This window comes from Pristis pectinata, chromosome 6 (assembly GCF_009764475.1).
Source record: "Pristis pectinata isolate sPriPec2 chromosome 6, sPriPec2.1.pri, whole genome shotgun sequence".
In the NCBI taxonomy this organism is placed as follows: Eukaryota; Metazoa; Chordata; class Chondrichthyes; order Rhinopristiformes; family Pristidae; genus Pristis; species Pristis pectinata.
This window is the reverse complement of record NC_067410.1, coordinates 39270914-39286295: the sequence shown is the minus strand read 5'-3', so window position 1 is coordinate 39286295 and position 15382 is coordinate 39270914. Positions and strand designations below refer to the sequence as shown.

General features: G+C 41.2%; 1 protein-coding gene across 22 annotated transcripts in view; it reads left to right on the top strand.

Moving 5' to 3' along the window:
• Window positions 1-15382, top strand: part of chl1b (cell adhesion molecule L1-like b) — a 689122-nt gene that overhangs the window by 315630 nt on the left and 358110 nt on the right. For all 22 annotated transcript variants that reach the window (XM_052017114.1, XM_052017111.1, XM_052017119.1 and 19 more), the window contains 2 exons: window positions 8001-8123; window positions 9860-10030. In XM_052017114.1, the coding sequence (XP_051873074.1) occupies window positions 8001-8123; window positions 9860-10030 (294 nt within the window). The remainder of the gene's footprint in view (window positions 1-8000; window positions 8124-9859; window positions 10031-15382) is intronic.

The window sequence follows — 15382 nt, the reverse complement described above, 5'->3', positions numbered from 1 at the left end:
CAATTTCTGGTCTGGTTTAATAGAAATCTTAGAATTGAAGTAATTAATTTTGATTTTGGTATTAGAGATATATATATATATATATACACAGTATGCTTTATTTAACACTTCTCAAAATTAGTCAACAATCGATGAGGCATCTTGGGACCAAAGAAGCTCCAAACTAGAACATCGAGCAACAGAAACTAGGAAGTAAATTAATACTTTGTTGTAGAGGCAATCACAGAGCCGCACAGCGCGTAAATGAGCCCTTCAGCCCATCACATCCATGCCAGCCATTTTGCCCTTCTACTCAAAGTAATCAGTTGTTTGTGTCATGTAGATTGCTGCTCATCCAGGGTCCTGTTAATGATGGACAAGCCAAAATGGCTCATTAATTAACTTAAACCACACAGTTTGACTTCAAAGAAATGTTACTTGGGATAGTACCAGCTAAAGAAGCAAAAGGAAGCAGCTTTGGTAAACTATTTGGTTTTGGTGGTTTTAAAATACATGTGTTTTCCTGCATATGGAGTAGTTTTCAAGCATTGGCTTTGCTAATCCCGGACCAAGTTTTCTGGATTTGAGTAGCAGAATTATCCTCATGGGATGAGAGTGTTCAGTCCAAATTGAGCTGACAAAGAACTTCCTTGTAATATCTCTCAGCTAATGTGTGAAACACCCACTGATCAAAACAAGATGGATGACCTACATGTTAATTATTTGGACAATATGTACATCTTGTATGTGTTTAGTATTGCTATTGCTAAAAGTAAAAACTGCAGTAAAATAAGTGGAAACACAGTGGTGGAAAGGGCAAGTGAGATGTTGTTTTATGCCATCTTTCTCGGAACCTCTCGTCTTCCTCTACCTCTTCATTATTAAGTAGAGCAAAGATGGAAGGCGATTCAAACTGCATTTTCTTCATGAGCATGTAGGAGGAGAATGCAAGTTTGGATGCATTGACATTGCACAGCAGTTCCGTTGAATCTGGGAAACTGGTGTGAGCTGATCTTTCACGCAACGGACCTAGCATTGTAAATGAATGGGAGAGGGTCTTGGTGAATGCGATCGATAACACAGTAGAAAGAATTAATGCAGTTAGTATGTACTAATATTTGAGCATTAAACCAGCATGAATCAGTTCTGTAGAAATTTCCCTGAAAAAAAAGTGCATCACCACTCACTATTGTGTGTGATTACGTTGAAAGCAGGAAAATTCTGCTCCAAGTTATCAGTTTTAATACAAACATTTAAAAGATTTAGTATGCACTACAAGAAATTGCATGAGTTGTATATTTATTATTTCATTTTTGCAATTCCGAAGTACAATGGATTCAGCTTGAAGTGTCACACTGAGTATCTGATAGGACTCAGCAATGTATTGTATATCAATAAAAGCTGCAGTGTACCATCTGGGAACACTCAGAGCCAAATTTGGAATTGTTTTTCTGTTGATGGCACTGCGATTTGTGCCAGCAGACAACCAGCAGTCTGTTAAAGTCACAACCTAACCAATAATGAGGGAGGTTTGTGTGTTCATATTAGTGTGTCAATGCAGACCTCTTCTTGGTTATTGTGTTGTGTTCTTGTTGGCATCATAGCTCCGGTCCGCCATGGGCACTTAGTTTGTGTGATCTGCCGTTCTTTATCATAAATGAATGCGAGCATTGTATGAAGTAACATATTGACCTGATCCTACCATTACATGTAATTTTGTATTAAAAGGTAAATAATATCATAAATCATTGATCCAGGGTACAAAGGTGATCTTATCATTTAAATTCCAAATTCTCTTTGAGGTTAATGTTGATGATTTGGTTCAAGACAATGTGATTTAGTAAAAAACTGAATTCATCACCACAGCACTGAAAATAGATCCAAAGTTCTGTCTCTGATTTAATGATTCACTCAACGTACAGAACTAGTCATAGATAGAGATTAATGAGCTTAATAGATAGCTCCACCAAAGAGAAAGCATTGACATGATGGACTGATTCATCTTCCATGCAGTATTGTTTTAGGATTCTATAAATCAGAAAGACTTTTGGTTGCAAGGGTGAATCCTCACACATGTTAATATATTCACATGTGATCACATTAAAAAATTGGTTAACTGAGAACTTAACAAGTATTCTTTATTTTTAATTCTTCTTTGGCTTCCTGTGATTCTCTCTATTCCTATCCAAGGAAGCAGATGGTAACCCTGTTTTCCCCAGTTCTCTGCTGATGGTATGATTATCTGCTAGATATATAAGTGCCCAAAAATGACTCTTCCTTTCAGTTTCCCTTCTGCCTGCTGTGAATGAAGTCGCTGATCTCTGCTTACTGGTAAAACTGATTGGCATTTCACCAAAATGGAAATGCAAGTGAGAGATTAAAGCACTAAATATTTTTGGATAAAAGCATTTTGTACTTCTATGACTGCCAGGTCTCAGAACTAGATGTTGTAGGGGAACATCATTTTCCTGGAACTGATGCAAAAGTAGAAAGAAAGAGCAGAAAGCTGCCTTGATGTAGACTTAACCCAAACCAACATTTAATATTTGAGAAATTTTTTTGAATAGTAAGCCTCCAGAAAGAGCTTGGAAATAAAGTGCTCTAAAGTAAATACTGGTGTTACTGTGCAATATTTTCTGATTATGTGAAACTGGAAGTACATGGCTGTTCTATTTATTCCTGAATATGTTTGTCAACAAGAAATGTTTAATGTTAGAGAACACCATTCAGAGCTCAAAATTCTATTTTTAATTTAATTTGAGGTGACCGAAGTGTGTTGATTTGGCAATTACACTTCTATAAATGTTATTATACTGAACTGATATATTCAAAGGCAGACTATTCAGTTTTTGTTTTATTATTTCCTTTTATCCTCCTTAAACTGCAAACTAGAGAGAATAGTAACAATAACTACTTGCAATAACATCATAAAATCATAAATTGTTTATAGCACAGGAGGAGGCCATTCAGCCCATCCCATCTGAGTCATCTCAACCAGAGGCAAATAGTCCCTTTAACATTGAGAGATATTTCAAGTTAAACTCTAGCTGCACAGTTTTCAGGGTGAATTTGTTAGTATTTTTCCAGAGAAATATGACATGCCTTAATTTTAATTGAGTGAATTTTTGATTTATGTAGCAAAGTTTAGAGAATGCTTGCTAAAGTCCAATTTTAAGAACAGAAGACACAAGAGATTCTGCAGATGCTGGAATCTGGAGCAACACACCCACAAAAGTGCTGGAGGAACTCAGCAGGTAAGGCAGCATCGAGGAAGGGAAATAATGTCTGACCTGCTGAGTTCCTCCAGCACTTTTTGTGTGTTTTAAGAACATAAATTGCCTTTCTTCCTTCGGCCTTCTTCCCAATGTAGCAACTGTGAAAGTGAAATGTTTGCTGTCCCATAAATCCCATGGAAATCACAATGATCCAAAGCTTATTCCCAGTCTCTCTTGAGATAGCCAGCCATAGTTGTATGGTACCTCAATTTCCACCTGCACACCTGGATAGAAGAGGAATAGTGAAGTTTATAGTGAATAATGAAGTTTCCTCTACCAAAAAGGGGAATAAAAATTGATAAGGATCTCTAGTTAAGGAGAAACCATCCACTGTTGAGATACTTCTGCTCAATTTGCTCACTCTAGGAGATGAAGAAGAGTAAATTGAGAGAGATGTCAAATGGCTCTATCTGTCTGGGGGGCAATTTACCATGAATCACCAGGTGAGCAATGAAAGGGTAAGTGGAAATAGAAAATCAGAAGGAAAGTTAGGAGGTAGCACAGTAAATTTGGACCTTCACCAGAGCAGTACTTGGAAGAAAAGCATTGTAGAACACCTTCAAATACATTTCAGTCTTAAAAAATAATGAAATGGAGGATGTAATTAATAATATAATTATGTTCACACTACTTATTAATGTACTTGTTTTGCCTTACACAATGCAATATTACAACACAGCACTGTAGAAAAGATTTTTGTTTTAAAACTTTGCTTTCACAGTCAAAGTCAAGGCCACACTTCCTTTCAGCTTCCTGGCCCGAAGATCGCTCTAGTCTGAAGCTCTTCAGATAAGTGTCTGTTTGCTGATCAGTGGGTCTTTTTATTCCACCAGACCACATTTCACCTAATTCCCTATCACCCCGTAGGAGCCCGCAGCCTGGACATTGGCTGTTGCTGCCTCTGCAGACTTCCAGTTCCAGCATTCAAAAATGGGCCTGTTGATATGGCAGCTCCCAACCTCAACACGCTTGTATCAGGAAGGGACGACATTCTGCCAATGTGTGCTTAGTTGGTAGAATGTCAGAGGACCTTCCCTATGGTTAGTTCCAGCAGCTCCCACGACTCATTCCTTCTCAGGAGGTCACAACTGCCTCTAATCTCTTAGGTGCTATACTGCTCTGCAGGATGTATTTTGGAGACAAGGCCTATCCCTCGCTCCAGTTCCTGATCACTCAACCCTCAGCTCCAGGCCCACCAGCTGAGTTAGGCCACAGCCAGAGCCGTGCGTCAACCTGGAGTGTCGTGGAGACCACAGTCAGGCCGCTCAACATAAGATTTCTCTTTCTGCACCTCTGAAGTGGTCTTGACAGTCATCAGCAGCCAGGCTATCATTCTTCGTCCTTCTGTGCTGTACACCTCATAATCAGGACATCACCGAAGCTTGCTGCTCAGATGGAGCTGGGGGTGGGGTGGGGTGGGTGTGAACACCAGCAGCAAGGACGACAGAGCCAGCAGAAAGAGGGGGAGAAAGGCAAAGAGCAGGAAGTGAGGCAGTGGGAAAGAGAGAGAGAGAGAGAAGGGAGGGAGAAGCGGTTCGTGCTTGTGAGTGAAAATTTGAGTGTGTTATAATGGAAGATGTCACTAGAGTGTGATGGGGTGAAGACAAGAGCTGTGGATGCAATGACAAAGTCTTAAGCTGCAAGGACTTACCTTGATCTGTCTTGCAAGGCATTATTTTTCCCACACTGGTCACCTGTGTGGTAGAGACCTCTCCCGAAACCTCCGGCCAGTGTCGGGTGCTAGTTGCCCTGAAGGTCTCCATGCATCTCCCTCCCTTTCCCACCCCCAAACAAACAGGGAACATTCCTCCTGCAGGTGATGTGATCCATCTGCTCCTTCAAGTCCCTTTCACTAAACCTGGGACATGCACCTTCCCTCCGTACTCTCTGGTGCAGTCATGTGGAGGTGATCAGCATTCTCTAATAGCAAGAAGAGCGCTGCTAATGTCATGTGCTGGTGCCTTCAGTGGCTGGCTAATGAGTTCTCACCTGCATGTCTATATGACAGCTGCTGCAGGAAATTTGGTTATAATATTTCAGTAATGTCTGCGGCTTCTGAAGTTGTGTGGCAATTTTTAGATCTTTTTAATGTAGTGTTAGCATTGCACTGATTCAGAACAAGAAATACAATTGAGATGAGCAGTTACATGAAATGTACTTATTGCTATTAAGTTTCACACTAAAGCACATATTTTTGCATGCCAGGTTCTGATGCATTGATTTTTTCTGTAAGTTTTGGCACTGTAGCTGGGATTCTTTGATGACAAATTCTGACTTTAATATTTAGTTGATTTGTATTTGTTCATTAAGTTGTGAAACAAAAATGGAAAAAAGGATGCTTTTATATTTCTGGTCAACAGTAACAACATTGAGTATTTCATGTTAGCAGGAGAAAATACTCTTTTTCCTCTATCTAAAGACAAGAACTTTATTCTAACCTTGGCTTGTACCACACCAAGATAATTTTCCTCCATTTCCACATCAGATAGCTTTGTGGTGTCTAAGTGTGAATTAGTCTGAACTGTGGCAAATTATGGAGAATCATATCCAATTGTCTCACACCCACTGGGAAATGGATGAGAATCTCGATGAACAGTTTCTCAGAGAGCTCTTGAAAAGAAAGAAACATATGTTTGGGCAGGATTTAACAAGCAACAAAAGTGAAAGTGTTGAGTCTGAACACATTTCTGCAGAATTCCTAATTTTAAGTAGTCCAATACTATTTGTTGCTTTATTCTTGCACAGTGAAAAGCACAAGTTCAAAATTATTTCAGCATTTAGGAACTGGTGAACCTTATTATCCCTCTTGACTTCAACAATACTGATAATAACACAGAAGGAAGACTTACTTTTGAAGTAGCTTATATTCTCTGAAATATTCTCCAGAATGGACTGGATGCTTCCCATACCCTCAGTGCTCTCATGAAACGATGATTCTATGGCATTTCTAAAATATGCTTTGCATATGAAGAGGATTGTTTCACTGTGACTTCGGATTTTGCAGGGCATAAAGTCCAATTGTTAGCCAGGACACCAGTTGGCTCTGCTGTGACAATGTGAATAATGGTGAAAATGTCCAACAGAAAAAATAGTCGGTTGTTATTCAATGGGAAATTTTAGTCCACATGTTATTGGCTTGGAATCAGTTGGGCTGTTAAGATATTAAAAACCATTCCCAATTTCAACTTGCCCACTTAAGAGCTGAGCGGAAGTGGGACAGGGTGAGCAATTGGCCTACTCACAGGCTACTGAAATAGCCTGATGGGGATGGCTTACTTTGACAAGTTGCAGGGTTTCCAAGTCTTTTGATGATCTGCAGCTCAAGGAAGACAAATTCAAAGAGACAGTAAGCACCTTTGCAGTATTGTTCATGGGTCAGGAGGAGTTATTTTGCTTTCTCTTGGTGACCCAAGCCTGCCTGCCTGCCTGCCTCTTGAATCAGAGAGTCTCTGAATAAGAAAATCTCAATTAGGGGTTTCCACCCCATGAGCCATCCGATGGGGATCAGATCCCTTTACACATCTCCACTAGCAGCAGTAGCCCCCTTACCAATCGCTACAGATTACTCTGGGATTTTTCCTGTTTGTGAGGAAGCCCATTGCTGACAGCCTAACAGAGACTCTGCTTTTAAAGTAAAATGCAGAATGCAGCATCAAAACTTAGTGAACTCTGGAAAACCCAAACCCCTTCCTCCCTCGCTCCCACTCTCCCTCCCTCCTACTCTCTCTCCCTCCCTTGCTCCCACTCATCCCTCCCTCTCTCCCTCCCTCCCACTCTTCCCTCCCTCTCTTTTTTCCTCCCTCCCTCCCTCTCTTCCTCTTTCACTGTCGAATGAATCCTTGATAAACAAGTTTGGGACCAACATCTCAGCTGAAATAATAAACTCTGCAATGCAACAATGCTCATTAAGCACTGCAATATCATCCTATATTATGTGCTGAAATTGTGTATTAGTCTTCAGTTTATTCACTTTATGTGATTCAGGAGCACTATAAAAATGCAAGTTTGCTTAAATAGAAACTTTCTTGTATTTCCTTTCGCTCGGCACTTTTCCTTCTACCTCTGTGGAGTGCGTAGTAGTTTTTTAAGTTGATAATTTTACAAGCGTAGTTCATGTATTATGAGACTACAAAGGAATCATGAGAGTTTTTTAATGGCTTTCATCAACATTGAACCTGCATCCATCATTTGCATATTTTTAAGATGCTGTGGCTTGAAGAGTACTTCTTCAAGAAAAAAGCTTGTGCGTAAAGGAATAACCAATTTGCAAATCAAAGCTTAATTACTAATTGGTTCTGCAAGTTATCCTAAAATGCGATGTTGCTTTTAGGATGGTAAATTGCTGAACATTTAAAAATAGATAATTGAGCAAAGTGTTCTTTACTTTTCATTTTTAGCTTTGTAATTTATAAAACAGTATAAATGGCTTACAATCATTACAAAGAATAGGAAATTGTTGGGCACCACTCATTTCTATTGTGGAATCAAACTATGCTTGAACTGACTGTGTTTGGAAGCAGTGAGCTATAACTTTCCTGTATAGAAGAGTGAATCTGTAACTTGAACAGTTAGCTGTTGATATGTATTCAGCTACATATTTTGTTTGTCATTACTTCTGTCTTGTACCCTTCTGCTGAGTTTGTGGTATGGCTTCTGCTCTAACTCCTTATTTGATATTTGAAGTTTGCATTTGTCATTACTGTTCAAAATTATATTGAATATTAACAGAATAATTTGTTTTCACAGCTATTCCTAGATTCCCAAAAGAGAGTATGAAACCTGTTGAGGTAGAGGAAGGGGAACCTGTGGTGTTACCATGTAACCCTCCCAGTGGGCCGCCGCCATTAAATATTTATTGGATGACCAGCAGTAAGTACTGTCTTTTGTGTACTTATAACAGGTTCTAGCCGGTCGTTCAACTAAGTTGTTAAATTCGAGCCGCATGCCATCTGGCAATTACATTTCTTTAGATTTTTGGCCTAATGGTTATTTTTTTTCCATTGTGAAATTTTTACTACTGTCATGAATAAAAAAAAGTAACATGTAAAAGGAAAGGTCAGAAGTTTAATTGGTTTTCATTTTGCAATCGTTCTGCAATAAAAAGGTGTCATTATAAAATTACGTTGATATACTCTTTTGAAGCAGGTAAAATATTACAGTGTAGACATAGGGTGAAGTCAGGTTATTAATTTGAAGTAAATTATGAGGACATAAATGGAAATTAACATGATTTAAAGGTAAAATGAAAGTGTCATGAATATATGGAAATATTCATCAGACAGTCCCCACTACACACATTTTATGCTTAGTATGGGCAGCTGCTTCACTCAGCAAATTGTGAAGTTGCTTTGGAAATGACAGCAGTTCCTGTGCTGAACTGCTGTCATTTCATAGTATAAGTGCTGCCAAGCTCAGGACGAGTGCACACAAAGCTCCTGAAATTGCAGGCTGCTCTTAGCTGAGGTTTTATCAACAGTGCTCCAACTTTGGATAATAAACATGTTAACTTTCACTTATTGTAATTAATTCCAATTAAATACTTTTAACCTTTAAAAGTATTGTTTAGTTTTCATTTTATTTTATTTTGTTTATTTTTATTTTTTTCATTGGTTTTGATAGTTCTTCAATATTGGATGATTTTGAATATCTCTGAATGTCAGGACCATTCACAGTTTGATAGCTTGAGAGTTGGCTTTTGTGCCCCTCAACCACCACAAGTTGACATTACATGGTACAAAATCCTGCTGTAGTGAGGGGCCTTGCCATTTAAGATAGGGAGTACATTTATCAGCACGTCAGCCTGAGAGAGGTCAGCAGCAAGTGTGGGCGGCTTGTCAGAATGTTAAGTCCCAAGGTGCACAACAAACATTTTGAAGGTTTAATAAATAATTACATCCATCAATTTAAAAGCTTCTACTGATTTCAAGCAAAGATAGCTCTTCAAAAAGCATCAGTTAGATGTTTCCACTTTGTAATACAGTATTGCAATTACCTCGGTGATGAGTTTCTGGAACAGACTGACAGCAATTAGGAGAGGCATTTGCTCAGTGTTATTTCCTTCTTCAAAAATTACATTGGTTATTTACTGTTTTGCTGTTCCTGTCCACTGCAAATATCAAACAAATTATTTTAGTGTCAAAGTACCTATTGGGACAATACTAACAAAATCCTTGTGATTGTTCAGTGGGCTTCTCTGCATCAATAAGGTAGCGAGCACACCAAAGGACTGAGGGAATTGACTACTTAGCCTTGTTCCTTCCTTTTCTTAAATTTCTTTCACTATGTAATGACACAACCTATTAAAATGCACTTTGCTAGATCTATGAGATCAATTGCATTAAGGAAAGATAAAGGATAGGAGTTATAGTTAACTTGTGTTGTTATTATGGACTATTATTTATGCAATCATTCAGTTGAATGAATCTAAAAAATGCAATACGTGATAGAAGCAGGAAATTGTGGAAATAATTAGCAGGTCAGGCAGCAGCTATGGAGAGTGAAACAGGATCAATGTTTCACGTCAATGACTGTTAGTAAGGTTCAGTTAGGAAATTATGATGTTCTGTAAAAATTACACTTTAATGAAAGTTTATTTTATTTTTCAGAGATTCAACGTATCCAACAGAACAGCAGAGCTTCCCAGGGACTTAACGGAGACCTTTACTTTTCAAATGTGCAGTCAACTGATAGTCGGGATGATTACATTTGTTTCGCCCATTTTTCCAGAACAAGAACAATTGCCCAGAAAGAGCCCATCAGTCTGATTGTTAAAGCTTGTAAGTTTTAATTCTTCTTGGAACTGGACAGAAATAAGTAAGATCTCAAAGTATGTGGTTGTAACGAAATGAGTAGCAACAAACAAGATATAAGTGAATGAAGGTAGCTGGGTCAACTTAGTGGGATAAAGATGAGGAATGTTACTATACAGGCGACCCTTGTGTTATGACAATTTCAGTAACAGAAATTTGCCCTTAATTCACAAATCACTACAAAAAATCTGGGATATACAATAAAAATTTGCTATCATGAAATTGATCTGAAATAACAAATAATTAAACACAAGATGACACAGCTTTGCATTATGGAAAATTAAGATACGAACCATTTTTTCGGAACACAACCTCCCTAACATGGAGGTTGCCTGTATGTAATTTCTATTAGCTTTCAGGGTTCACTCTTGGTTGCTGACGTCTTGTGGAACTGCTAAAGTGTCCTTCTTGAATGCATTACTTTACTCCCATCTGGTCTCTTCCTCATGGATTGACCGTTCTATTCAACCCCTTACTTCTCACTGACCAGCATTATGAAAAATATCTACTCCTGGACTTTGGATACTTGTGGAATGCATTTCACTTGATAAGAATTATTTCTTTCAGGCCGAATGAACTTTTGCCTTAAGTAGGCAGAAATGATTCTTAAACTTACCTGGACTTGGACTTCAAGTCCCTACAATCAGCAATTACTTCCAGGCTGTACCCTCCAGACCTTAGAGAAAGAAAGACAAGCCTATAACATGTGTAAATGTTATTTTACTGTCATTATAGTCCCAGTACTAACTCAGGTTATGATTGGAACATCTTGTGCAACCCAGAGTTCAGAATATATTGCACAGTATCTCAGACTTGACAATTTAGTTATTTGTAGCAATCCTCATACTCTGAAGATCTTGTCCAATTGTGATTGAGTTCAGGGAAATTAGATGCTTTTTAAAAATTCTTTCGTTGCCCTTTTCATCTAAGCTACACTTCGGTAGAATCCCTGGAAATGGAGAATGACTCATTGTTTTGCTTCTCTCGGGTTTGTATGGTTTTCTATATTCCCTCAATTTTATCCACTATTAAGCTCTTTGATTTTAGGATAGATATGTGCAGTTTTAGCTAAATATGTTATTGGCTTCTCTCGTGGCTGATTTCATGTGTACAGGATCAGTTGTGGATGACCTTGCTGTAATTCCAGGACACAAGTCTTGATGAATCTGATAATTTCATCTTTGAAGTTAATATTAATGCACTGTTTCCTCTTGCTTTTAATGAAGCAGTTTGTTATTCACCCAACAATGCAATCATAACCAATATTACTCAAAAGCTGTATTCAGTCAGTTCTCCCAGGTCATAAGAGTCATAGATTCATACTGCACGGAAGCAGGCCCTTTGGCCCAACTCATCCATGCCGACTGTGTTGCCCAGCGAACTCGTCCCATCTGCCCGCATTTGGCCCATAGCCCTCTAAATCTCTCCTGTCAATGTACTTATCTAGATGGATCTTAAATGCTGCTAATGTGCCTGCTTCAATCATTATTTCTGGCTGCTCATTCTGATCATGCACCACCCTTTGCGTGAAGAAGTTGCCTTTGATCTCCCTTTTAAATCTCTCGCCTCTGATCTTAAACCTATGCCCTCTTGTTTTTAGCACCTCCTCCCTGGGAAAAAGACTCTTGTTCACCTCTCTCTTCTCCCCTAATGGTTCCCATTCTCACATCCTTTACTTATCTGAATCCAGCTCTGGTTGCGTTTTGTGTTGCTGTTTATCTGTCTCCCATCTTCACACTACCCTCCCCCCACCTTACTCCATTTGTTGTTTTTTCTTCCCCTCTCTCTCTCTCTCTCTCTCTCTCTGTCTGCCTCCAACTATCATTCACTTGCCGCAGTCTTCCAACTCCACACCCCCCCCCCCCCCCAACCTGGGCTTTCACCCTGTCTATGCCCCTCATGATTTTGTATACCTCTATCAGGTCACCCCTCAATCTCCTATGTTCCAGGGAATAAAGTCCTAATCTATGCAACCTCTCCTTGTAACTCAGGCCCCTGGGTCTTTGCTATAACTGGGTGACCAAAACTGTACATAATACTACAAGTGTGGCCTCATCAACTGCAACACAAACTTCCCAACTCCAATACTCAGTGCCATGACTGATGAAGGCCAGCATGCCAAACATCTTCTTAACCATCCTATCTACCTGAGACACCACTTCCAGCAAACTATACACTTGCAGTCCTAGGTCCCTCTGTTTCTATAACACTTCCCAGGGCCTTACTGTTCACTGTATTAGTCCTGGAGACACAAGAGACCGCAGGTGCTGGAATCTGGAGCAACAAACAATCTGCTGGAGGAACTCAGCGGGTCGGGCAGCGTCTTTGGGAGGAAAGGAATTGTCGATGTTTCGGGTCGAAACCCTGCATCAGGACTGAGGGTGGGGAGGAGAGATGACCGGCATAGAGAGAAGAAGGGGAGTGGCAAGAAAGGATTCCGGGGGGATTGGTGGACTGAGGACGGGTGTAAGATGACAGGCAGGTAGTGCTGGGTGGGGGGTTGAGTTGGAAGACCGCGGCAGGTGAATGATAGTTGGAGGCAGACAGAGGGAGAGAGGAAGAAAAAACAACAGGTGGAGTAAGGTGGGGGGAGGGGAGTGTGAAGCTGGGAGATGGCTGATGGAGGGAGATAAACAGCAGCACAAAGCACGACCAGAGCTGGATTTGGATAAGTAAAGTAGGTGAGAATGGGAACGATTAGGGGAGAAGGGAGCGGTGAACAAGAGTTGGGACCAGATGGGAGGGGGTTGGTGGGGGGAAACCTATGTGTGAAGTGGGTGGATGGAGCCAGGAAGTGGAAGCCAGAAGATGGGTGAAAGGAGGGTGGGAAAGGGGACAAAAAAAGGGGGAGGACTGGAGGATCAGAAGTGGGGGGATGGGAGAGAGGAAAAAAAGAAAAGTAGGAGGGGGGGTTTACCTAAAATTGGAAAACTCAATATTCATGTCATTGGGTTGTAGACCACCCAGGCGGAATACAAAGTGTTGCTCCTCCAGTTTATGCTGGGCTTCATCCTGGCAGTAGAGAAGGTCAAGGATGGACAGGTCAGTGTGGGACTGGGAAGGGCAGTTGAAATGGTCTGCAGCTGAGAGCTCAGGATGGCTGTTGTGGACTGAGTGTAGGTGTTCTGCGAAGCAGTCTCCGGGTCTGCGCTTGCTCTCACCGATGTAGAGGAGGTCACATCGGAAGCACCGAATGCAGTAGACAAGGTTGGAGTCGATTCATGTGAACCTCTGCCTCACCTGGGAGGACTGTTTAGGTCCCTGCATGGTGGTGAGGGGGGGAAGTGTTACATCTACTTCAAGGGCAGGGGTAAGGGAGGGATGGATGTGGAGGGATGAGTGGACCAGGGTCCTTGCAGAAGGTGGGGGGGGGGGCGTGGGGAGGGTTGGGGGTTGGGTGGGGAGTAGAAGACGTGGCTGGTGGTGGGATCATGTTGCAGCTAGTGGAACACTGTCTCTTGTAAGGATGCCAGTCCTTTCTCCCAGTTTCCCTTGTCTCCGCTGCATCTGCTCTCGAGGTGAGGCTTTCTGTTCCAGGACGTCTGAAATGTCCTCCTATTTCGGGAAATGTTGCTTCCCTTCTGCTGTGGTTGATGGAGCCCGATCTTGCATCTCCTCGGTTTCTCCTACTTCTGCTCTGACCCTGCCTCCTCTCAGTGAAAACAGAGGTAGAGCTCCCCTGGTCCTTACCTTTCACCCTGTGAGCCTCTGCATCCAGCATATCATCCTTTGTCATATTTGCTGGCTGCAACGTGCTCCCACCACCAGCCACATCTTCTCCTTCCCATGCTGGTTTGATTTTCCGAAATGCAATACCTCACCATTTATCTGGATTGAAAGCCAATTGAAAATCCTTGGCCCACGTAACTCGTTGATAAAGATCCCCTGTAAGTTTTCATAACCTTCCACACTATCTATGACATGATCTATTTTAGTATCATTCACAAACTTACTAACCATGCTTTGTACATTCGCATCCAAATCGTTTCTATAAGTTACAAACAACAAAGGTCCAGTACCAACTGCTGTGGCACACCACTAGACACAGGCCTACAGTCTGAGAAACAACCCTCGACCTCTGCTTCCTAGCACTGAGCCAATTATGAATCCAATCCACTATCTTCCCCTGGATCCCATACAATCTAACCTTCCAGACTAGCTTTCCGTGAGGAGCCTTGTAAAAGGCCTTTCTAAAGTCCATGTAGGCAACATTAACTGCCTTACCCTCATCTACCTTGTTGGTTACCTCCTCAAAGGATTCCAAGAGATTTGTCAGACATGACTTCCCACGGACAAAGCCGTGCTGACTGTCCCTAATTAGACCCTGTCTCTCCAAATGTTGGTAGATCCTGTCCTTCAGAATCACCTCCAGCAATTTACCCACCACGGATGTCAGACTCACTGGCCCGTAGTTTCCTGGCTTGTTTTTGCGACCCTTTTTAAACAATGGTACCACATTAGCCACTCTCCAGTCCTCTGGAACCTCATCTGTGGCCAGGGATGAAACAAAAATCTCTGCAAGGGCCTCTGCAATTTCTTCTCTAGCTTCCCACAAGCTCTGAGAATGCACTAGGTCAAACCATGGGATTTATCCACCTTAATACACTTTAAGGCCTCCTGTACCTCCTCCCTGTTAATTCGTATGTGGTCCAAGACAATACCACTCATTACCCTCATTACCTTAGCATCTATCATTTTCTCCACAGTAAAAACTGAAAAGAAATATTCATTAAAAATCTCACCCACTTCCTTGGGTTCCACACACAGACAACCATGCTGATCTTTAAGGGGACCTATTCTTTCCCTAACCACCCTTTAACTTGTAATAGAATCTCTTGGGATTTTGCCTCACCTTGCCTGCCAGATCCTTCTCATATCTTTTTGCCCTCCTAACTTCTCTCTCAAGTGCACTCCTGCATTTCTTGTAGTCATCAAGAGATTCACTAGTTCCCAATTGCTTATGCACAGTGTATGCCTTCCTTTCTTAACCAGAGCCTCAATATTTCTCATCAGTCAGGGTTCCTGAAATCTGCTGGCCTTACTCTTCACCCTAACAGGAACGTGCAGGCCCTGAACTCTTGACATCACACTTTTAAAGGCTTCCCACTTGGCAGACGCTCCTTTCCCTGCAAACGATCTTGCCCAATCAGACACTGCAAGGTCCCACCTAATGGCTCTAAATTTGCCCTGCCCCTTAACCTTAACCTTAACCTGTGAACCGACTGTATCCTTCTCCATAACTATTTTAAAACTACTGGAATTATGGTCACTGGACCCAAAGTGCTCGCCAAGGGACACTTCTGCCTCTTGCCCTACCTC